Source organism: Diorhabda carinulata, chromosome 3 (assembly GCF_026250575.1).
Source record: "Diorhabda carinulata isolate Delta chromosome 3, icDioCari1.1, whole genome shotgun sequence".
Classification (NCBI taxonomy): Eukaryota; Metazoa; Arthropoda; class Insecta; order Coleoptera; family Chrysomelidae; genus Diorhabda; species Diorhabda carinulata.
The window spans coordinates 13,207,678-13,234,573 of NC_079462.1; the positions used below are offsets into that span (position 1 = coordinate 13,207,678).

General features: G+C 30.9%; 1 protein-coding gene across 1 annotated transcript in view; it reads left to right on the plus strand.

Moving 5' to 3' along the window:
* The window catches only part of LOC130891494 (CCR4-NOT transcription complex subunit 2), a 34,433-nt gene extending 17,250 nt beyond the window's left edge, over nt 1-17,183 (plus strand). Inside the window, exons 2-5 of the mRNA XM_057796284.1 lie at nt 9,444-9,823; nt 13,957-14,239; nt 15,783-15,890; nt 16,678-17,183. Of these exons, the coding sequence (XP_057652267.1) occupies nt 9,444-9,823; nt 13,957-14,239; nt 15,783-15,890; nt 16,678-16,894 (988 nt within the window). The 3' untranslated portion in view covers nt 16,895-17,183. The remainder of the gene's footprint in view (nt 1-9,443; nt 9,824-13,956; nt 14,240-15,782; nt 15,891-16,677) is intronic.
* Nucleotides 17,184-26,896: the final 9,713 nt, after the last annotated feature.

Consider the following 26,896-nt stretch of genomic DNA (forward strand, 5'->3'; position numbering starts at 1 on the left):
AAAATCCAAAAACACGTCAATTTATGTTGGAAGGGGCAAGCATTATGGCTTATTTAAACTTACTGGAAAAGCCACCCCCTCACCCCTAGCAGCATCCCCTTTATTTTTTTAAATTACTTTTCATATTTTTTATGTAAAATTTGGATACTCCTCTTTGAGCTGATTTCAAAAATGTATAATACTTGTAGGTTAAAGTGGTTAGTTTATGAGATAAACAATTTTTCTTTTAAGAGCACAAATTTTACTTATTATTTACTTTCACCTTATTTGCCTGTACTAAAATGGGTTGTACAACAGTTCAAACTCTTTAATCTTTTTAACTGTGCTATTTATTATGAAGTTACAATAAGTGTTCAAAATGAGTACCATTAACTTCCATACAATGGTATAATCTATTTTGAAATGCCTCTCTGACATTGCTTAATACGGCTGGATTTAATTGTCGACATTCATTTTCTATCCTCTCTCGTAAATCATCCAGAGATTCTGGTTGGGTAGCATAAACTTTTGTTTTTAAATACCCCCATAAAAAGAAGTCTAGGGGTGTTAGATCCGGTGACCTAGGTGGCCACTCCATCATCTGCCCCCTTCTACCTATCCAACGAGCGGGGAATGTTTCGTTTAAAAATTGTCGGACAGACATAGCATAGTGTGGGGGAGCTCCGTCTTGTTGAAATACCAGTAAATCTTCGGAAAGGTTATCATCATTTTCTATTATTGTTGTAATACGTGGGTCAACCCCTTCCCTGAGTAACTCAAGATATGATTCACCATTTAAATTTCCGTTGATGAAGAAAGGTCCGACAATGTGGTCACCTAGGATACCACACCAAACGTTTAACTTTTGGGGATGTTGTGTATGGAATTCACGCATAATATGTGGATCACTTTCAGCCCAATATCTACAATTATGCCTACTTACTAAGCCATTTAATGACCATGAGCATTCATCAGAAAAGCAAATATTGTTTAACAATTGTGGATTGTTATTGATAATTTGCGTCATTGATTCGCAAAACTCTAGACGACGATCAAAATCATCTTCATTCAACTCGTGCACCAACTTAACTTTGTATGGGTGGTACTTGAATTTATGTAGAACTCGGAAAACTGTAGAAGATGAAACACCGATCGCTCTACTTATTGTTGACAACGATTGGGGTTGTTGAGCCTCTAAGCTGACTTGCCCTAAAATTGCCACTTGGATATTTTAATTTAATAATTTAATTAATTTAATTTAATTTAATATTCTAGCAGCAGCTCTTGCACAATTATTATTTTGGTAGTATAAATCTACAATTTCAATTCTTTCTTGCAAAGAGTAAACCATTTCAGAGAAACAAAATAAATAATGTATCAAATTACACTATCAATAGTGACTACAAATTCTAGTTGACAATGTCAAACTTTAATAAAAAGTAGAGTTTTTTGTTGTTTGGATTTTTTAAGTAGAATAAATAGCACAGTTAAAAAGATTAAAGAGTTTGAACTGTTGTACAACCCATTTTAGTACAGGCAAATAAGGTGAAAGTAAATAATAAGTAAAATTTGTGCTCTTAAAAGAAAAATTGTTTATCTCATAAACTAACCACTTTAACCTACAAGTATTATACATTTTTGAAATCAGCTCAAAGAGGAGTATCCAAATTTTACATAAAAAATATGAAAAGTAATTTAAAAAAATAAAGGGGATGCTGCTAGGGGTGAGGGGGTGGCTTTTCCAGTAAGTTTAAATAAGCCATAATGCTTGCCCCTTCCAACATAAATTGACGTGTTTTTGGATTTTTTCTAAATACCAGTATTACAAAAGTTATTAAAGGTGGATACTTTTATCTGAAAAGCACTGTATATATATATATATGTAATAGATATTTATATTGATACACTATTTGATTATTGTTTTACTGCTAATTTCACATTTTTTTGTTTACTTGTTTATCTTCATCAACGTTTCAGTTATAATGTACCATATATTTTTAGCCTTGATACATATCAAATAAAAGATCGAAACATTGGCATTTTAAAAAACTCTTGGACGGTTTTGTTTTGTATCCTCAACCCGCAATACCATTCGAAATTACATACTAGTAAGGACAATAAAATCAACAATGATAAATATTTTTCTAAACTCAAATTTCTATTATTTTCTGAACACAACTCGTATATGGCTTCGGTGGAGTTTGGTTTTGTCAAATCAATTTTCATATATTGAATTCCACTAAAGAGATAAAATGATATTTGAAGTAAGCTGTGTGTATTAAATGCTATGGAATCTTGAACAGGTAATAAAGTGTGTGTATATGGGGGAGCGAGGGTGTGTGTGTGTATGACCTTCAGTGGCAACTATAATGTACATAAAAGGACAAGCCATTAATATACCGAAAACTCTCGACCCAACTCCAGATCCCAAAATATGGTAAGCTAGTATTCCCTGAATTGAAACGACTAGCTAATTTTTTCTTGTTTACGATGTGAAAATTGATTCATACCGGTTTTTCATTAATTATCGTACCTTGCCAATATTTCAGGTTTGCAAAAAATATTAGTATATATTAAAGATAGTGTGGAATATACACCATGTAATTTTTTGTGTCCTTAGTTTTGTTTTATAATTATGTAAATAACGGGATCGTATCAACATTCTTAAAATAATGGAATCATTTAACAACGTCTATATGGATTTCACAATAATAATAACTAAATAGCAAATTTTCAAACAAATCCAAACCAAGAAAAAATAAATCATAAACCGTTGTACCTTCCACTAGTCAATAATCAAAAAAACTGAAATATATCTTATCTAAACACAACGTCAGCGTATGTAAAAAATCAGAGGATACACTAACCTCTCCCCTGTTATTAACAAAATTTAAAAAAAGTTTAAATTGTTTGAAAATTACTATGCAATAATTAAAAACTAAAATACGGAACAAGTTTACTAAAAATTCATCAACTGCTTTACACAAGCACGAATTTGATTTTAAAAACAAAAATATCAACTCAAGATAAATATAACCAAAAATTAACAATCAATGGCATGAGTTGTTTACAACAAAATGAATTATTATTAGCTAAAGATAAACAAGAATTAAAAAATTTTCAAGATAGATAAACTGATGTCTAATTTCACTACTCACTGACATATCTGGTGACATTACTGGCTGACATTTTAATAATAATTTTTTCTTCTACCGTGTGTAAAGTACGTTCTTAGGCACACTTCACTTTACGAATTGGTGAGTAAAAAAATTGTTATTAAAGGTTCCTTAGCGTAATGGCTAAAGTGAGAGACTCACACTTGGGAGTTCCCAGGTTCAAGTCGCTCCCATCCAATTTTTTGTTTTTTCGAATATATCGTTATAGTTTCTTGTAAGGAAAAATTAAACGCACTAGTGCGTAAAGAAACATACTTTTTCTACAACGGCTATTTCTCATAGCTAACTTAATTTCAAAATCACGTTTTGCTCACACTGTGAGAAATATTGTTTCTCAAAACACTTTGCCCACACCACATAAATTTATATGGAGAATCAACAAATATCGTTGAAAACTTAGTTGGCTATTGTCAACTTTAAATAGTTGACACAACTGTCAGATTATAGAAGTTTTTTAAATTCTTAGGACATAATTATACCAATTTATAATAAATAATATGGGATACTGAAGTAGTGACGATTTTGATAATACTCCGCCAGATATACCGAAAAAAGCAGCGAAAGTAACTTTACATTTGTTACCGGAAATTTCAAGAAAAAAATATTAATTAGCATACGAGAAATTTGTGGAAAGGAGAAGAAACACAAAAAACAGATCTTTTTCGGAAACTGTATTTTTGGTATACTTTGAAAAGTTGTCGAAAACTTCAAAGGCGTCTACACTTTGGTCTACTTCAGACGTTCTTCGGCAACAATTTTAAAAAATGCAGGGGACAAATTAACTTTGAAGCGCCATGGAGGATTGCAATCCAGTACCATGGCAGAAGGATACGTCGAGGAGTCTATTAAAAATAAAATTAACGTTGCTAATAATTGAATATTATTTAACAGTTAAGAGGATTCGTCGAAGAGTCTATTAAAAATAAAATTAACGTTGCTAATAATTGAATATTATTTAACAGTTAAGAGGATACTAGGTATTATTTTGGTTTTACTAATCATAAAAATAAAAATTAATTTCCATTACTTTTAATTTTTCAATTTGTGCGGTTGTAGAAAAAGTATAGTGTGGGAAAAGGAAAGTACTTTTCCCACTTGTTGCACAATATGTTATTACTAAATACTGCGTAAAAAAATTACTATAACACTTTTGTACTTTGATAAAACTTTCGGTAGTAGAAAAAATATTGACAATCATGTAATATTCACATTCGTCAGAAAAAGGCTATGTTACACACTTGTTACTAACAAGTATATAAAATAAAATAAATTTCAAATCAAAGTATTAACTTACTTTCCAATTAACAGTTTATTAGATAAATTTCTTCTCTACCGACACTTCTTTCTCATATGTACTTCCATTCCAGGTTTACAATTCTTCTTTTTCATTCACTTGTCTTCTGTTAATACTAAATACAACAATAACATTATGTTTCCTTATTTCAATGCTAATCTACAAATTTTTTTCTAAATATTGCCTCCAATTTCTTACTACTCAATAATCAGTCTAGTTATTTATGATATGAGTGTTTAAAGTTATGTTTTATTTTGTGAGTGAAATGCGAATTTGGAATGACATTAACCTTCAAAATGCATTTCAATGTTCAAATAATCACAAAACTGTGTTAAAAATATTTTTGCAACGCGCTTCCACTTTTAACAATGTTGACTTTTAATGGCAGTTATACAAAAAATTGTATTGTGTCCCTTGGTTACCAATACCACTTATTTTTAGTATGTATTATTCATTACTGTGAGTCTTCTTTCTATCAATATCAAAATCTTAAACTGGAAAGTTGCCATAGCTGTCACTGTCAATCTCTATTTATTATTAGTTTTAACATTTCTTCTTATAAATACTTTCAATAATTATGCACGAGGCATATTTTTTAAGTAAGTACCGTTTTGCGATTCCGCCGCCGCAACCCCAAGGTCGGCTTTCCGCACATGCGCGCTGGTTACCTACATTGTCTACGCCCTGACGCCATTACAGTCTAATTCTTCATTGTGTACGTTGTTCACTGAGTGTTTAAGATGCCTCCGATAATCGTGAGTCCCGCCGATTGTGAAGTACGGGCTGTTATACGATTTCTTAGTGCTAAAGGCGTAAAACCGATCGATATTCATCGTGAGATCTGTGAAGTTTACGGACCAAACATTATGAGTCATAAAGGTTAAGGATTTGCACAAAACCCAACGTTTAGGCAGTGCGTTGACTTTCCTTGAGCGGTACCACAATGAAGGTGAAGATTTTTTAGACCAAATTGTTACTGGTGACGAAACATGGGTGGTCTATGTCACAAAAGAATCGAAACAACAATCTATGGAATGGCGACATTCATCATCACCCAAAAAGTGAAGTTTAAGCAAACAATTTCTGTCTAAATGTGATTAATCGGACCAAAGATCTCATCAAATCTTTTCAATGGGAAACTCCAGATCATCCTCCCTACAGCCCTGATCTGGCGCCCAGCGACTACTATTTGCTCCTGCACTTGAAGAAACACCTGGGCGGTCAGCGTCTTCAAAACGATAACGAAGTCAAAACAGTTGTGATACAGTGGTTAACAAGTCAAAAACTGGTGCCACGTTATGACAAGTGCCTCAATATTCACGGAAATTATGTAGAAAAGTAGATTAAGGTACAGGCTTTCATGTAAAAATAAGATTATTGCGATATCTTTGCACTTCTTTTTTTAATTCCAAAGCGGTACTTACTTAAAAAATATGCCTCGTATATAACAAGGAAATATTGGAAAAGCGGCAATATACTATTTATCAAACTTTCTTTTCTATTTATTCTCAATTTTAAGAATGAGAATCGAGATTGATTTACAAATTTATTGAAAATTGCAAAATATACTTCTAAATATCAAATTGAAATATATTATCGAAACTTTGTATAAAAATTATTATCTATAATAATAGAAAGAACACAAATTGAGTTATTCAAATGTTTAAAACATTCAATCTTATTACATCTTATTTATTTGATTAATATTATTAGAAACAAGAAGTTGTTAAATTTATTATGTTCACTTGTTTGTTATTGATATTTTGCTCTTGAGATATGTGAGACGAATACTGACTTAATGAAAATCTATAAAATGGTCTTTAACCACCACATGTTTCACTAAAGAAATTCTGTTGGAAATTAATATTATTACTTTTGTGTAAAGAAATGCGGGTTTTTAATTTTTGACTAGTAAAACCTACACAAGAAGGCTGTTCCCTTTTCTGCGCCCCTGATCCAGCAAACAATTATTTATCATCACCCTACGTTGTTACTTATTATGTATATTATGGAACTTATTATATAGCGATATGTTACCATAGACCATCTATAAAAAATCTCTAATTGTACAGTCATATCTCATTATTCCAGAGTAAATTTTGGTACATAAAATTCAGATGCCAATTCACAAAGAATTGGTGGATACATCAGTATTAGAACGAGGGGTGTCACCAACCAACGCCTACAAACAAAATCGAAAAGACATTTATTTGCTGTCGTCTTTTAACGGAATATTGACAAGCATATATATAATATTCCTTTATGGACAGTTCTTATGGGAAAAAACGTCTCTACGTTACGGTGTCTGTCTCGTTCGAGACCCTTTATCTATACTGCGCATGCTTGAAAATAGCATCTGCCACATTCTACAGATTTACCTTCTGGGTTTCACAAACTTGAAAAACACTTGTGTGGTGAACGATAACATATATTGAAGTCATATGTGCGGTAAATCAGTGGTTTGCAGAGGTTAAATAATCTTTCTTTTAAAATTTGGTAGAAATGTGTTAACTTTCTTGGAGAAGTGGGTCTGGGGCGGAGTAAAAGGAATATAATAAATTACATTGGAAAGGATCAGAATAATCATCGAAAGATATTTAGTTTTAATCTAATATTTAATATCTTTCTAAGCCAAAATTACTGCATTCATTCGATGTTGCATGGAATCAATAAGGCTTGTAACTAATTCTTGTAGTATCATATAAAATACTTCGGGAAGTGCAATTCGAAAGTATGAAGGCTATCGGGTAAAACAGGTCGTCAAAATCGCGACTCATCCATGAAAAGTATTTTAGTCCATTGCCCAGTCCTTCGTTCATAAGTAGTCGAACTGAAGATGTCCTCGGCGATGTCTTGGAAACAGCTGAGATCCTGTGGCCCATCAACAATACATAATCCAAGCTTTCGAAGTCTTATGCATCCATCATCGGAGTCTAAAATTATGGTCAAAATACAATTTAAGAATATGTCCAAAGTATGATTGTCATTCAAATTGTTGTGAATTTTTATTGTTGTATTGTTTTTCAATAAATCCGTTTTTTCGGTTTGGTTCTGGCAAACGGCGTTGAATTTGTAGATAGTACTAATTGACTAATATGCTATTAAAATCAAAGAGCATAGTAAGCATAACCTTTACGTTTCACCAAAACAATTTTCTATCTTGACAGAAATTTCTGTCTTGTCGTTCATTAGATTTACTGACTACCGAGCAAGTTCCATTTGCAGCCGATTTTTTTCAATACTAAACCGTTTGGCATGAAGCGCAAATAATTTGAGACGATAAGCGTGCGCACGTGTGATTCTAGTTAAGAGCAATTTCACTTGTTTGCAGATAGTCATTTACAAATGTTGGTATACCGTGTATACCATCTTTTCCTCTCCTTATTTGTTTGATACTTATTCGTTCAACAAACAAAAATCATTTGGATCATAAATCACATATGGGTGATTCCGTTCTAACTGTGATTTTTTGTATTCAAAATTTCAAGATTTTAAAATTTAACTTTTCTAACTTTTTTATGCATATTATTCATCTATTTTACTGTAAAAATAAAACTCTAAGAGGAATTTACTACAACTTCAAAGTATCACGAGCAAGACACAAATGTCGGATTTTGAGTTCCACGGTACTGACTCATTTATCCACGGTACTGACATGGTAACTTAAGATATTAAACAACAAGTGCATCAATTTTCCTCAGTTTGATCATAAACATTAGAATTTATAAGGTAATTAGTTTAAATCATTTGTTACGACAAAAAAAATTAATAATTTATCGGTAAATTCTAGGAATGGACATGACACGGTACTGACATTCAAGTGATGTAGTATAAGTTTTCTTTAAGTGGCAAGTTATATTGTATAAAAATAATGTTTAAATATCTTAAGAATTATTCAATTAACACAAAATTTTTATTAATTGATTATTAATTAATGACTAGTACAAAAAAACAATACAGGACATTGAATATCACAGTTATAATGGAATCACCCATATCAGGGTCTAAGGTGAATATCTTATAAGCATTTCTTTTAAATTAATATGTAAAAAAATATGTGCAAATTTATTTCCAAATTCCATTATCCACCACAATTTCTGCTTGTTTTTCAAGATTTTTCAACCAAATCATTTTTTCGCTTTGTTGGGTGATCTGTATGGAGGGCATTAAAACATCTGTGAATTTTCAGAGCTCATTTTTTTAATTAATAGTTTATTTGGAACAATCCTGATGTATGCATTTTCTATAATTAACGTCGTACAAGACTTTACGTACTTAATACCAATTTTCTACTACCTAGTAAGCAAACATCTGAAATTCGAAGTCGAAAATTTATTTAAATTTAATGATCTAAATGAGTAAAGTAAGAAAAAATGTCGTTTATCTTTTTTTATATCGAGTCTTTATTATTTTAGAAATTATTACAATAAACCTTTGGTTTCGTACTTCTAGAGTATGCAATTGTAATATATATATATATATATATATATATAAAATTTATACTTGGTTTTGAAATATTGGATATTTTAAAACCAAGTATAAATTTTAAACTCACATCTGAATATTTTAACGGAGCATATTGGACTGATTCATCATATGTTGGCCATTAACCATTTTCAATGTTCTATATATTTATTTATCTGTATATTTTATATAACTTACACAAAAATTATCGGGTAAAGATCGAATTTCATCTAAATACGTAACTGCAACAAATTTCATATATTAGGCTAACAAATAAACCTGGTAAATCCAAAAGTAATTTCATAGCTCAGTATACTTCTTATTAATAATAATCATGATCAATAAACAATATACAAGTACTGGAAAAAGAACAATTAATTAGTTAACCAATACAATTTTTTTTTGGAAAATTATTTTAAACACGGCTTTATTATTAATCAAAATTTTTCAAAATGTCATTGTATCCGTATCAATCCAAACTATATGTTTAATGTAGATGCTTTGTTATCATAATCTTATTTATCTTCTAGAAATTCTAATCAAATGGGTCACATGAGTACCTTAGGAGGTTATAGTTCCTTTAATTCCGTTTTTGGTTCTGGTGATACGAACACTCCATCTCTCTTAGACCTTAGCGAATTTCCTTCATTAACAAACAGAAATTCAGGTGATAACGTTCCCCAACCAAGTCCGATGCCTGGTGGTAAACCCTATGTAGGTATGGTGAAGCAACCCACTTCGGAAGCGAGTGAGTTCACCATGTCATCTGAAGACTTTCCTGCCTTACCTGGTACACAAAATAGAGAAGGTGCATCTCCTGGCAGTAATACCTCAGGGGATAAAGGAGTGAGTAGTGGTGCAGGAGATGGTATTAATTCGAAGGAAGGAGATAAAAGCGGGTCAAAATCAGGTAAGAGAATTTTTTTTTTCGGCGCGATAAGCTCCAATATTTCACATAGTTAGTTTGGTAGTTCTCGAAGCATAGAACCGATGGTTTTGAAATAAATTTAAAAATTTGAAACTGCCTGCATATAATCAGTTCTTTATATTTTTAAATGAATTTTTCTTGGGTTGACTCGTCTAAGAAGAGCCATTGGTTTTTTGTTTCGCTCTCACATCTAAGATTAGAAACACTGATGAAACTTAGGTAGGTTAATAAGGGCAACCTCGATTTTGATTGGTCTTGGTTCACTCGGCGGCCTGAGGCCCTTTGTGTTACCCTTCATTTCCCACCATTTAGAAACTTAATTAACTAATTAGTTAACCATCTTTAGTTAGCTTCTCTCCAAGCATTTCCAAACCAGCATAAAGCTTTTTACTTTTTCTATTTCTTAATTCTGTATTATTTTCGAGGCAATCTATTGCGTGATCCCTAAGCGCTTAACATTGTTTTCACGTTAAAAGGGCACCGACAGAGCAGATGCTCGATCATCTCATGTACCAACAGTATAGTGTCTCTCTGATACGAGCTTGTGTACTTTTGACATGACAAGTTGATACATGTAACAAAACTTCGTCAATTTTTATAATGATTGTTTATTAAACGCTGTTAGAATTGAGAATAATATTGTTTTCTATAGGTCATTGCTATTAGGTGCAGAATTAAATAGTTCTAAATGATAAGATGTACTGTCACTAATGATTATGAAGGGTAGATTTGGTATCAGTTTTCCTTAATTCACTAAATTCATTCCAGGATGATAATTTCCTGTTTTTGTACTTGATTCAAATATCAAACTAGCAATAGTAATAAATCTTTAGGTTTCTGACAGGATTCAAATCAGTTTTAATTTTTTGACACAAACTTTTATGTTTTATGAAAATCGTATACGAGGGTTGCTACTGAAGATTTGAGGTAGATAAATGAAAACAAATATTTATAATTAGATATAAATTTCATTATTTTTCAAAATATTCCTCATTAAGATCAATACATTTGTATTTGAACCAATTTATGAAGCATTTTTTCCATTCCGATTGAGGTACCTCCAAAACATGTGATTTGTAAGCTTCGTCACGTATAGAAAAACGTTGACCTCTAAATTAATTTTTGATCTGCGGGAATAAGAAGAAATCATTGGGTATCAAACAAGGACTGTACGACGGATGATCCACCACTTGAATGTTTTTACTGTTCAAAAACGTTTTAGTTTGAACTGATGTGTGAGAGCTTACATTGTCGTGATGGAGAATGAACCGTCTTCTGGAAAACAAATGCTGGTATACCATTCAAATTTGACCGTTCTACGTAGCTCTAACGGAACGGTGGCGACATGTCTTGTTATTCCGAAAAAACCGATTTATCTCGTCTTGAAAGACTCATTGTTGTTTAGTTTCGTGTTCATATGCATAGATCCATGATTCGTCGCTTGTCACGATCCTTTAGACGTCTTTTGAAGCTCTGGGATTAAATTTTTCAGCATTTCGCTGCACCAATCGACACTCTCTTTTTTGAGCGATTGTCAAATTATGTGGTATCCAACGCGAACAAATATTTTTGTCAGCCAAATGTTCATGCAATGTTGAATGTATGCGAGTGGAACTATTAACCAAGTATGCCTCCGACACAACAACGACACGTGCGATCGATAAATACTACAAATAAACAACAATCTGGTCGGAAAAATATTTACATCACGGGTGCTACATTCATATATGATTTTCGTTTTTTACTAGATAATGTGTTTAAACTAAATCCCTAAGTCCTAAAACAGTTTCTATCTACATTAATCATGCAATATTGAATGTATGCGAGTGGAAGTAGTGCCCAAGTATGCCTCCGACACAACAGTCAATTTTTTGGTTTATCAATCTGGTTCCTCATTACCAAAAGTCGTAGCGAGTTGATCGGCACACTGCTGTTGGTTCAATCCACTTCGTAACTATTCGTACTATTTGCCGAATATCTCTGATTTGATATTGGGGTAGAGATGTAACGGGTACCCTTTCGACTCGTTTTTTGAAAGATAAAAAGCTTAATTCACCGTTTGTATCGAGCAGGTATAAACCTTCTGAAATTTTTCTTTCAATATAATTTTTATTGAAACACCTGTAACAAATAAATCATTTCACTTCTATTCTTCAAAATATATCAGTTATAAGCATACTATTTATTTCCAAACATTCAAAAAATTGAAACTAAAGTCATCAAAGGATATTTTTTCGTTAGCTACAAAAATAATTTTCAACCATCATTATTTTTTTTAAATGATTAATGACAAAATATATATCTGTAGCATTAGGAAAAAACTACAATATAATGCGGATTTGATTCGTAACACTGTAAACATTAAATTTGAAGACCATTACCTGTTAATGAAGTGTCCAATTCACCCTTATTTTCTACTTTTCCTTGCTATTTATTTTAGTCTATACACCAGAATTTTTAGCATGTTGTATAATGACCCATAACATATACGGTTAGGTGTATGGAATGATTTCTTCTCAGTGTTAACATTCTAACCTTTTATTCTTCTTTATTACAATATTATGTTCGATTCACTTTCTCTACGAAGTTACAGGGAGGAACATGAATACTAGAATTTGGACGGTGAGCTTGCTTTCACTCGCGTGGGCTCCCTGTCGCTCCGCTCCGTGTACATTTTCGGGCGCCAGTCAAAGGACGTGACGGCCTAAATATAGATAAATAAAGAGTGTGGATAACTAACTCTCCTATCTCCTCCGTTCACCCAGACTCGTGTCGAGAACTTCTAGGAGGTGTCGATAGCCCCTGTAGCCTCGCAAACGTGTGGTTCGGTCATTATAATTTTAAAGGTTCCTGAATTTTGTTTCAATTTAATCATTTGTTGCTAACAGTGAATAGATTTAAAATGTCTCTAAGTATATTCAAGTATATTCAAGTAACACCGATAATTCATCAGTTTAGTTAAGTTTTAAATAATAGTCCTCTAAGCTTCGTTAATTGGACCTAAACAAAACTGTATCTTTTGTCTATTAGGATTTTTTTTAATGTCAAACATTATAGACTGTGGTATACTAATATCATTTCGTAACTATTTGGATTTAAATCAACTTACAATGATGTTTTTTATCAGGTAGTATTAATTAACATCCGATATGAAAGTTGAATAAACTTCAAGTTAGTAATATGTATCTCCAGTCTTTATCTAAGAGATAAACTTATTTAAACTCGCTTTGGTAGCAAATATAACAATAAATATTGTAATGATCATTATTTAATAAAAATGTACAGAAAACTCAAAAATGGAATAAAAAATTTAACAATTTTCTGTTATAAAAAACTTGTATTTTGAAATATAAAATGAAGCTCAATGTAGGCCATCTGCCGTCGATGTTGTGAATATTCTTCATTCGTTGTTGAATTCTTTTGCGGATAATTATGGTAAGTGACTGTAGAACCCGCTCTATAAGGTTAAATCATATATTTAAATTACTTGAGTAAGAGTACAACAAATAACATTTCATTTTCAATATTATATGTAAAAAATATAACTTTAATCTCACATTTTTCTGTCCATTCTTATTGTTTTTAAGATTCATTTGCTTGATTTCAGATCAATATGATTATTAAGTTGGAATTTCTGGAACTGTTGGTGATATTAGGAGTGTAAACAGTGTGTTCAGTACAATTTGATTATATTCACTGTGTTACTTATATAGGAATGCTAATTGAAAGCGCACGTGCGATCGCTAAATACTACATATAAACAACAATCTGGTTGGAAACTTGAATAAAATTTTTATATCACGGGTGCTACATACATATATGATTTTCCTTTTCTATTAGATAATTTGTTTAAACTAAATCCCCATCTTTTATCTACAGTATTAATCTATGGTCAAAATGTTGAAACTCTGTATTCTACTAGTAACTAACCTAAAAAAATTATTAGGAAAAAATAAATTGATTAATATGATTCTTAAAGTTGATTACATTCCAAAAATGACAGACAATTTTGCTGAACAGAAACCGATTAATCACCACGTTGCGCTTAGTTGCCCATTCGATCTGATTTAAAATGTTTATTACATTGAAAACAACTTTTTTTTGGTTTGTTTTAGGTATCCAAACATCACCGGATGGTAGAGTAACGAATATTCCAGGAAGTATGGTTAACGATCAATTCGGTATAGTCGGCTTATTAACCTTTATCAGGGCAGCTGAGACTGATCCAAATCTTGTGTCACTAGCGCTGGGCCAAGATTTAACTGCGCTAGGACTGAATCTCAATTCACCCGACAATTTGTATCCCACTTTCGCTGGACCCTGGGCGGAGCACCCATGCCGGCCGCAAGATATAGATTTTCACGTACCTCCTGAATACCTTATAAATCACGCGATAAGGTAATATTACTATTTTGCTTATTTAACAATGATATTCACTGGCCGCCGTTTTGCAAATTAGCAAATTTGAAATTTTACATAAATTATAATAAACATGAACGTGAAATTCAGGCCCGAACATCAACGAAAACGTGCTACTTGCTTATTTTGAAAATTTAAAAACATTAAAGGCGTCGAGTTTGTGGACTACATATTCAATGTTGAGATCTGAACTCACCGTGCGCAAAAATGTCCATATACAATAAGTACACTATGCTTTTAGCTTGGCCGAAGAACTGGTCAGCAGGATACCATCCCAAAAATGTAGAAACATTTATATGTCATCAATTATTAAATAAATCTGTTCCTTAGGTTGCAATGATAGATAATAGGGATTGTGGAAGTCTGCAGGAAGGCTGAACTGACGTTCCTACGAGAAGAAGACGTATTTGATGAAGGCAACTTTTCTAAACTTGCAATCCCAGAAAACAAAGCACACGTTATTCGCGAAGTGATGTTTACTGCTGGATATATTGCTGATATCAATCTTGTTGACCTCAAAAAGTATAGAAATATTAGACCTCCCTCTGTAAAGCACGATAAATTTTTTGTGTGATATTATAATGGAAAATGTGACTATAACCCGTGGACACAAATACCATTGGACAATTACCAGCAGAGATTGTTTAATACCTGGATCTACCTAATGTTAAAGGATACACAGGACATTTTTTCAGACGCTTATTAGCGTCTATCCTGACAGACTCAGGAGATGGCATTCTGAAATTAATGCAAACTGGAGGATGAAAATCCAACCGTGTAGCTATGTTGAGAGTTCATTAGAAAATAATAGAAGAATTTAAGAAAACATTCTGGGCCCATCCACTGGCATACATGTAAATATCATAACTTCAAATGAAATTAACATTAGACAAGAAGTTTAAGAGAAGATTCACCCAGAAAATGGAATTAATTTAAATAACTGTGTCTTTAATAATGTTGTTTTTAATGTTTATAACTCTTTAAATACTATTGAATCAAAATAATGAGTTGATTGTGTTTAAATAATGAAATAATTGGCAGTTTTTACAATAATTAAATTATTCTTTGAAACTTCAACAGTTACGTAAAGTTTTTACATAACTATTTTTCATAACTGATATATGAAGGTTATGAAAAATGTGACGATTCCTAAAGTCTAGGAGTCACTTAAAATGTCACAGTTAATATCGGAATTGAATAAAACCATTTACATAGCCAAAATAAATTTTATTTTCATTTGAATGCATAATCTTTTTCTATACAGCATATGGAATCGGGTGGATGGTGACATTAAATTATTGATCATAATATTTTTAATCATTACAATCAGATATGAATTCTGTAAACAAAATCATTGGGAAGATATTTGAAACAAATAGGTTGTCAAATGAAACATTTTTATCTCCCTAATTAATCAGTTGCAAAAATGTATATAGAGCAGTATTTATATGTTTGGTTGTACTATCAGCTCTATCACATTAAGTTTAATGTTTTTTGTATCTAATAGAATTTTTGGTTTTAGGGATAAGCTGGCGTCGATGCAATTGAGTCGATATAAAGACGACTTGTTATTTTTTATGTTTTACAATAATGTCGGTGATGTACTTCAAATAGCAGCTGCCTCCGAACTGTAAGTTATTTTTTAATAACTGCATATGGATTATTTTTGCTGTGTGTAGAACTGCATATATTAAATTCAATTCAATAGTTTTATTGGAGGAGAGGTGATAGTGTTTGTTACACCAGCTGAGAGACATATTAGAAATGAAAAAATATCAAGATCCTAAATATCAGTTTTTCTTCATCATTGCCTGTTTTTTTCACATCATTGCCTCTGCTCAGTCACCTGGGAGGTTGGGAGGTGGAACGGGTTAGCAGCCCATCTATGAACCTATGAATTTAATGTTTTTACAAGAAATTACACAATTTAAAACTGCCGCAAAACTAAGTAATAGAAAGCTCGGAATGATTAAAGTTAGTATACTTTAATTTAATGTTTAATTTTGCCACATTCTCAATACTAAAATACTTACGTTGTTGTTAACGGTAATATGAAGCACTTTGGTGCTGAAGCTTTTGTAAAACTCAATTTTTTATCGATAAGTAATGATATAATAGGTTTTCTTGATATTTTTTTAGATTCTTATAAAAATTTTTCTATATCGCTTTTTTCCTTGAATATTTGGACCTCCTCTTTGGATTTTGTTTGTTCATTAAGCTCAATTATAAATATAAGTAAGAGAATACTTTGCTTTGTGTAAATTTTGTATATCTTATATAATAAGTGATACAAATCCAGTGAACATAACTGAAATTTGGATATTTAAATTATTTCTGCTTTTTTTGAAGTGAAAACTCAAATTTATTAAATCAATGTAGATATTTTGAAATATTTTAGATAATTCAATTTTTTTCAGCTACAGTCGACAGTGGAGGTATCACACAGAGGAAAAAGTTTGGATAATGCAAGTACCAGGGATGGTTTTAATGGAAAAGACATCGACGTACGAACGGGGGACTTACTACTTTTTCGATGCCCAAAATTGGCGAAAAGTCGCGAAAGAATTCTACTTGGATTATAGTAAACTTGAAGGCCGACCAGTCATGAATCAAAGCTTACATCATAATTCATGAAAGTCCTTAACCATGACACCACCTGTATGACTATGAATAAATGAAAAGTGTATAAATATTTTTCAAAAAGATCTGGTTCCTTCCTAAGGTATTATGAATGCACTTTCAAAATAGTCAAAGGATGACACATTTGGTTAGGAAACTAGTCAAAAGTGTAGTTGGCAATATAAAAATTATAATTTATTCTATAAGTTTATTTTCTTTATATTGATTTTTTTTACGAAATCCTTATTATTGTAAATTGAAGATGAAATTTTTAATACAATTATATACCATTTCTTTATATGAAGACAGTTTTGATGATTTCAAAGTCTTTTTTATTAATAATAGAGTATGTCGGCGGTAAAACTGTAATGGCATTAAAATTTCAAATTTTCAAATAGAACTGAGCTTTTGGAAAGTATGTTCATGTTTATGTTTTGTCAGGATAAGAAAACAGTTCTACAAAGATAACAACATATATATATATATATATATATATATATATATATATATATATATATATATTTAAATATACATATATGCACATATGCAATGTTATATGGTTGAAATTTGTATTTTAAGACGTTTTGTCTTTCACGTTGTACCATTATCAAGAAGGAAGAAATTACAAATTTTGAACTCCTGCCTACCCCACACTGGAGGATTATTTGTTGCGTGAAGTAGTCATATTTAGAGAACAGAAGTGGAACACTTCCTAGATTAATTGATACAAGGTAATTGTCTCTGACTAAAAAAAAGATTTAACCTCTTTCTAATATTTTTCAAATAAAATTTCCATTATCAAATTATTAAAACTCATATAAAAATTTTTAGTTAAAACTTTGATACTATTTATTTCTATATCACAAATGCTACGAATCCTATAACAGTTTTGAAAAAGTGCCTTAGGATCAAAAACAAGAATTGTTAGTTACTTCATAAGGTATTTCATTATATTAAACAGTAATTGTAACTGTCGTATATAACAAATTCATTTTAATTTGAATGGACTACTGGTTTAAAAACGTTACTGAATTCATAAAAGCTCGAAAATAGATATTAAAAGATTCTTTTCTACATGTCAGAATGGAAAAAATTTTTCACTTATTTGACTCCATTCGAGAAAAAATTGATATAAACTCATTGGGAATGAGTTTAATGAATCCAATAAATTGGTTTCCTATATTTGCTATTCAAATTTGTTTTAGAAGATAACCTTCGGTGCTTATGCGACTCTGACTCCATTGCCGTCGAATTATATTCTCATGGTCCAGAATATGAACACAGATTTGATTTATTTCTCAGTTTATTCGAATTTTAGAATGTTATATGAAGTAGTTTTTCATTATATTTTGAAATAATTAAACAGAATATGGCATATAATATTAAGAACTTTAGTAATTTCTCTGGTAATTTATTGGATACATAATCACATAACTGTCAGTAAATAGGCACCAAAAAAATGTGTTTTCGAGTGATTAAAATATCGATATTCTAACTTTCAAAACCATACTTAAACAATTCTTATTGCCTACATGCAACTAAAAACTCTAGGACAAAAGAGAGTGTAACAATACTATACTTGGTCAGAGGTTTAAAAAATTTCTCATTATATTTTTGAGTATGACAATCACAATTGATCCATTCTGTCTGATTATTTGGTACATTCTACGGTGTGAAGAAGTAGTAAGGTGTATACAATACATCACAAAAACAAGATATAATTCAAAAACAATATTGTGGCATTTTGGAAGAAGCATAGAACTGGACGAAATGACGAAATTTATGTACAAAGAGAACACCTCATATTTGTGCATTATTTTTATATTTTTATTATTTCTCTTTCAAAGAAATGTATTATATATATACACACACACTATATATATATATATATATATATATATATATATATATATATATATATATATATATATATATATATATATATATATATATATATATATATAACCCTTCAATGATTTATGAGTTCATATTTTGGGAGTGACTTTAAGGTTTTTAGATAATTAATTTTATATTATCTCCTACCCTATCCCATATAAATACAGGGTAATTTTCTATGGTAAGTGAGAGTAACCAAAACAAATGTTTGATTACCTTAAAAGTAAATGTATTGAATTGAATAGAAAACAGTGATATCTATAGAATTATTATAAGAGCACCTTGTTGCATAGAAAAGTCTGGAAAAGGATTATGAAAATAAATAATTTTGACTTAATCGAAATTTAAAAAAATATGATGTAGCCCTCATTTACTTTGGAAAACTACTCTGCTTGTGGTAGTTGGTAACATTAAACTTATTATCAAGAAATATAAACTCTGTTATTAAAACCTACAGGTAGATATTTTAAGGAAACATTTTCTCTTTACATTTCTTTAAAGCATCGTTTATCCTTTTTTATCAGATTCAGAAAAAAGTGATTATAATATAATACCCCAATTTTGATCAAACTATCAACTCTAGAAATTAATATACATCCAATTCTGGACCAATATATACCAATAATCACTGCTATGTTTTCATCCGCTTGTCAAAATTTTTAAGGAAAACCTTTCTCATTCAAGATTCATCAAAGTTGTGCTGTTTCTCTATTCTTTTTCTTCATACATTTAGAAAAATATCAATAATCTTTGTGCTGAACACACTATTTACACTACCACTACACCAACATTCACAATTATACTGTCTAACGCGCGTTTCGATAACTAAGCTCTCGTCTTTAGAGACTGAAGGAAATAATCTTTTTACTGGTTTTCACCAATTATCCGTTTATAAGTTTTAATAATAATGGATATAATTTTTGCTCATTGCTTCGTTTTTCAAATTTTCTTAGGCATTTAATAAGAAACTATCAATGGAGCTTGATTCCTTCAGATTAATATGGTGAATCTAATTTTTTCCACATTTAAATAGAAATACATTGGTAAAATAATGTGTTAAATATATATAAATATAAGAATACATTCATTTCATAACAAGTATCAAATAATTATCAATTTAGGTTATAAAACTATAGTTTGGTCTACTAAAAAAATAAATCAATTGTGGAAGCAATCCAACTCCAAAAATCTCAAATGTTCTTTAAAATGTCAAAATTAAATATTTATTTTGTTATTTATTTATTGTACTTTATTAGACTGAGTACTGTAATGAAAAAAAATACTAGGTATACCATCAAAATATGAAAAATTGACGACATCTAATATTCAAATAGTACATTATTACAGAAAGTTTTGGTTTATAGTCAATTATTGCAATGAATACTCAAAATACCTTGTGATGCGAACCAGTTCACACAATTATTTTAAAAATTAATCAAATTTGGAAGTTTAGCGGGCGATTTTGCTCGAATTTCTTCCAGGTATGAATATAAGTATTAAATTTTAATGAAAAGAAATCAATATGTTGTATAACTATACAGTTTTCATTTCATTTGTATATTTACTGTACATTAAATAAATCATTATTTGAAATTGGAAAACTCCATATTTATAGATCTCAGTCTGCGAGTGAGCACACTATTCTGTAATATAAATATTTGGAAAATAGTCCTTGAATTTCTACATAAATTGTCTTTCATAACTAATATATTTTCCTGAAATTCTAGTGTAAAGCCGCCGGAAGATCTTTAACCCCAAATTAAGCACCTGAATTATTTTTCCTTGGTAAATATCCAGATCTATGTATTGGTTGTCCACTATTTTATTAAAAAAAAACAAGTTTTCTTAAATGATAAATACTTTGCTCACGTGTAAATTTATAACCACCGATGTCGCTGAATTACAATATATTGACCATTTGCTATAAAAAGTTTTTTTGCCGAAAGGAGCTCAAATCAAAGAAATATATTCCAAAAAATCGTTTTTTGGCCAACTCTATTACTCATTAATAAGAACAGTGTTGTAATACTTTTGCAATATATTCCTACAAGGCGGAGGAGATAAAAAATTAAATCTATGTATTCTCCTGTCATCTTGAAATTTGCGATGGAAAAACATTGTGCTGAAATGTATTCACAAAGCTATTACTGTGAATATTACAAAATTTATCCTGAAAATTAATTTTTTCTAAGAAGATTCTTTTTGAGTTAGCTCAATGACTTTCCCTCATCAAAAAACAAGAATTGAACTATACAATACGAGCAGAAAAGTTAGTTTTCGGTTTTCTAGAGAAAAGATATTTTTTAAATGCTACAAACAAATACTCATTTTGCTGTGATTTTTTTAATAACTTTGGCACAGATCAGCATGTTGAGAGAATATAACGGGATAGGCCCAAATTATTTTTTAAGGTAAGTGCATTATTTCATATCTCATTTTGTGTGTGGCTGAAACAATAAAAATAACAATGTCTGAAATAAAGTATACAAACGTTTGGGGAAGTTTTTAACATTGTTACCAAAATATGTAATGGTTTGTAGAGTAGAATCTTTTTTTCCCATTTAATTATCAATCAAACTGGCATTATTCAGTGGCAATATCTGAGTTATACCTTCAGTCCAGCAGCAACTACAACAAAGAAAATAGAATCCTTATGATCTGTCTATGGGCATGTACTATACCCCGTTTTTATACTAGGAGGACTGATTTGAATTTAGGTTGGCAATCTTGTAGATTTCTGATTGGTAAAACTGCTGCCGGCTTTACACAGCACTTTTAACATATATTATGATTGAGAATTGTATAAATTGCAAACAGTGTTCATTTTCTTCTTTCTTGCGATCTTGTTATTATTTTATTAAAATATAAAAACTGTTTTTGTCAGGACTAATTTGAAAATGGCCTCAGATAATATTCCAAGTACTAGCAGACATTATTTGCCTTCCAAAAAAGGAACTCTGTAATCTTAGGCCGCTTATCGGCTACAGAGAAGCAGAACATTTTGAATTTGTATAAACCAATCTCGAATGATGACCAGACACAAAGGTAAATGCCATTATGTTCAAAACTGTAGAAACAATGGATGAGTCATCAAAAATAGCACTTTTGTACGAAATTAACGGATACCAATAAGGAGTTGCTAGATCGACTGTCTTTCGAATTATTTAAAGAATATAGAAATACAGGAATAATTGTTTCTCCAACCATCGTGGAGGTTGTTAAGGAATTGTAGAAACCTTCGGCAATACAAAAAAAATATGATTGGCGCATAGTTCATAGTTTCTTTTTAGAAATGAAATATCAATTTTGAATTAAATTGTAGATGAAATAAAAAAATACCCAAATTTATCGTTAATCGTTACACAAAATTATGAAAGAAATAAATTTCAAGTAAATCATAAATAATACTAATTTTTATATGAATTGAAAACTCCTTTATTTATTATCTGTTACGTCCTAAGACATATATTTTTTTAAATACGTGAAAAGAAATAGAAAGAGTATTTTAATAGAATGCAATTATATTGTAAGATGGAGAAGTAATTACCTAGATCCATCAAACAGAGACCCATTTATTACCTTGACGAAACGTAGCTAAATGAAAGTCGTATAAATTCCGAATATAGATAGATATATCTATTCTATGGAAAATATTCTTTTCTTAATGAATTGTCTACAAGTTTGAAGAATCGCCAAATGTGGAAGCATTTTTTCCATTCCGATTGAGGTACCTCTAAAACGTGATTTGAACGCATTAACCCCTTCTTTAGTGTAGAAAAACGTTGGCCTCTCAATTTATTTTTTATCTGTGGGAATAAGAAGAAATCCTTGGGTGCCAAACAAGGACTGTAGTGCGGATAACCCATCAATTCTGTCTATTGACATGCCCATTTAAGTGAAAATGGGCTTCGTCAGAGGACAGAATATTGTTAAAAGTGTGAAAGCATTCCAACATTATTCCAACAAAAGCTAGTCTTAAAATTAAATCATTTGGCTATAATTTTTGCACAAGTTGAATTTTATACGGGTGTAATTTCAGATCTTTCGAACAAAATGCAGCGCAAAGATGTTCTAGATACCACAAGTTCGGCTGATTGCTTGCGAGTCGATAGACCAGGATTACGTTGAACTGAAGCTCTAATTTGTTGAATTGTGTGTTCTGCTCTTGTTGATCTTGGGCATCTCTTAGGCTTCTGATTGAGAGTCGAACCAGTAGCTTCGAACTTCGTGACCCACGATCGAATCACACTTTCTCTCGGACACTGATTTATGTCATTTTATCCCAACTCACGTCGAAACAAATGCCGAACAATAGCGTAGGAATCACCATAACGTTCAAACGCAAGAGAGTTTGTAAAATCGTACGCCTTTCTGGCCCCACCCTGTATATTTGTCCTAACCAGTGTTATAAGTCAATAAGAAATTACCAGAAGATACTACTTATTTTATATAGTGTGGAGTTTTTGTAGATTTGATTCAAGATATATTTGAAGTGAGCAGAGTCTGTTAATCAATGGAAAAAATTGTAATATTCTAATACTCCTAAACCTTTAATTTTGTCTACACATTCAATTTCGATGCTCTAAAATAAGGAGAGAACCAACCATATACCCTCACTAACTGTCCGAATTTATAAAATAAGAAAATAAACGTTGTTTTATTTCTATACTTTCGAAGAAGAAAGAAATAAGTTTACATTTAAATCGGGATCATCTTAATATTTTCCTTTCTAAGGCTTTCTGTCATAACATATTTAGGGTCATTATAAATATGTTATTTTGTTGTCAAATTATCAAATGTCAATTTTGTTGAATGAAATTTCAGCAAAGTGACAAATAATATCTATGGTTTGTTGGGGATTAAATATTTACCATCCGAGTTTATCTGATAATGTTTTTTAACTAGAATTATAAATGTTCGGATGAAAAGTAGCCGAGTTGTATTTGTAGTTATACATTTGTTTAGTTCTAATCAACGGGAAAATATCTCAATAACATATAGTGAGAAAAGAAAAACATCTAGCTATCCACACACAATTCTCAAGATAAAACAAGGTCAAGAACAGAGATACTGAAAATGCTACTATCAATTTGGATAGTGGCTAGCGACCAAGATCCGAAACAGCAAAATATTGTTTTCTTAAAGTCTAGACAATGTGTTCATACCACTTTCACCAAATCTGAGAAATCTTGAGCTAGAAATTTATGTTTCGCGATGTAGAGCTATAACACTGTATAATCTCTCTTTAAAGATCAAGAACTCAACTACTAACTATTGATAAACGTGTAGGATATGGTGCTTATCATGACGACTTAACAGCAAATATGGTCTATATTAGCCATTCGGAAGTGAAGCCATGAAAAGTTCATTTTAAAAAGATCTTGTTAATGTTTTTAACCTAACTAACAATGATTATTTGTTCACCGCTACATTAAGAGAATACTACTTTCAATAATATTTTCGTCTTTTTATAAGTTCGAGGCTCTCATACAATGGAAAAAATTATCAAAGAGATTTGTCATCAATGTGAAATGATCTCCATTTTTCAGGTATTCTATGGAAGTATGGAAAGACATTTTTAAGTTCAGTGCATTGTACCTTCACGCCATAATCAATCCAAATATTCTATATACTTCGATCTAGACTACATTTGATTTTCAACAATCCATCAAGAAACACTTTTGAGATTTTTGGAATAAATAAAGTGATGAATTTGACAATTCTGATTTCTATTAGCAGAATATTGAGGATTTTCATTTTTTCAGTTGTATTAACCTTATTCCGTTTAATTTATATTTCCATTCTGTAAGATTCTTAAGAATTGTCACTTCCTTCACGAGTAGACCTTACTTTTAATTTAAATAATATTGAATGATGAATAATTTGTTTATCGGGCACATTTTAGTAACTTGAGTGATTTATATTTTTCAAATTGACGATTATGAGAAAATCCAATGTTACTAAGCACGATTGAGTTAGAATAGAGAAACCTGGCACATGGTCTGATAACTGTTCAATATTTTTCTCAGCTGTACTGATCATTTGAGAAGCCAGGTCTGTCAGACGAATTAACGATTACTCATTATCAAGCGTATACTCTGAAATATCCAGTACATATTATATGAGTACACTGGCAGTGGCAATGACAAGATGGTGACAGTGGCAAGATTTTAAGTTGAACTAACTCATCGTTTTTATTTTTACTACCAGAAAAATAATATTAAATATTTTACGCGCCCCAAAAGAATGAAGAAAATAAGAAAAACCGTGTTTTCAGAAATCACTTTTGGCAAAAAATAGAAGTTTTTCATTGAATCTAATGATGTCAAATTTCCTATTTGCACCCCTCTAAAAACCAAGAAAACAATAATTTAGAGCGAATCAGCTGCTCCAATGGTCCTACCCTCTGTGTATGTACGGTAGAAAATCCAGATTCTAGCAAAAAATCAATTCGATTCTCATTTGTACTACCTATAAGTCATCATTAACTAATTTGCACCCTCAGGTAAAGTGGAGACAACATAAAAATCACGTGCGTTCTAAAAAATTATAATTCTTACAGAGAAAATAATATTGTTATGAAAAAACCTTTGTAATGAAAATTTTTGTTTGCAAACCACTAGGAATATATAGAAAAATATGATTTTTTAGGTTAGACCGAAAGGGATGTTCGGTAAAGTAAAAGAATTTGACTCATTTCTTATTCCGTATTCAATTTTCGGTTAACTTTTAGCGTCTCTTTAATCAAAATATAATCTAACATGTTGTATTCAATCAGAGTTTAAATTGTTTATAGCAAAATTGCAAAAGTCGCAACAATTAAAACATATTCATTGGTTTAAGTTTAAATCTATAGATTTAAAGATAAATTAAGAAAGTGGATTAACTCAACTGATCTCATACCATAAAATAAAGCACAGTAAATGAATTACACTGTTCAATTCGATTGTATCATTGTCTGATTATCTAATCATAATTTTTATTCATACCAAAAAGTGCTGGAGTGATAATAAGAATAATAGTAAAATTGGTTCCTTATGATAGTCAAAATATTTTACTTGAGCTGGGATAAAGATGGCATGATAAGAGAAGAATAAACAGTCTGGTACACAAGCTTTACTTAGTATTTCAACTCAATTTCACCAGCTTTGGTTAATCATTTACAAATATAGTTTATTAGTTGAGAATAAGAATAATTTCTCTTGTACAGTAAAGCACTATCACTGAGACATCAGTCACCATTCATAGCACGAAGAGTTCAATAAAAAGTGCAGAGAAACATTAATGAAAAGTATAACCACATCTAACGAGTTGCCACGGCCATTTAGATTATGATAAAAGTAGTTTACTTGAAAATTTACTGTGTGATTTAGGTATCTTCTGGAAGCATCCGCAAACATCAGGAGCAATGCAAAAAGTCGCTTACTCAATGGTTATTCCTAAGTTTTGGAGTAATTATATAAAAAATAAAATAGCCATAAGGTTTTTTTCAATCTATCTATCTAATTTTTTTTTCTGAAAGGATTATGATTTTTAGGACGCTGGTTACTTTGATGTTTTCTTTACTATATCTGAGAGTGCAAATTAGTTAATGATAATATATACAAATGAAAACAAAGCGAATTATGTGTGACTTTTGCAATAGTTTTCTGCTAGAATGTGTTGGTAATATGGAACCCCAATAAAAAAACTCTCTCTTTAATTTAAGTGAAGATATTTCTTGAATTCATATACACTTGAAAATAAAAAAAACATGTTTTAATTGAAATTAACGACAGAAATCGCAAATATAAAAGTCTTTCTCGCCCCGTCTGAGCACTCAGACTCAGACTTACTCGCATTTTTTGCACATTTGACATCGAATCCATAGTTCACCACTTCTGTCCTCCGAATATTTGGCCTCGCAAAAAATGCATTCTACATAGTCTCTTGCACCAGGTAACACTTGAACAGACCTGTCGACATCGGCGGAGGAATCGGAAGACACGATGGAAAGGCTGTCCTCGACTGAATCTGAAGATTCACTGTCATTTGTATTGGGTTTCTTGCGGAAAGATTTTTTGCTGCTAGGTCTCGAGCCCTTTATAACATGTTTCCGACCTTGTGGCTTTTTATGACCTC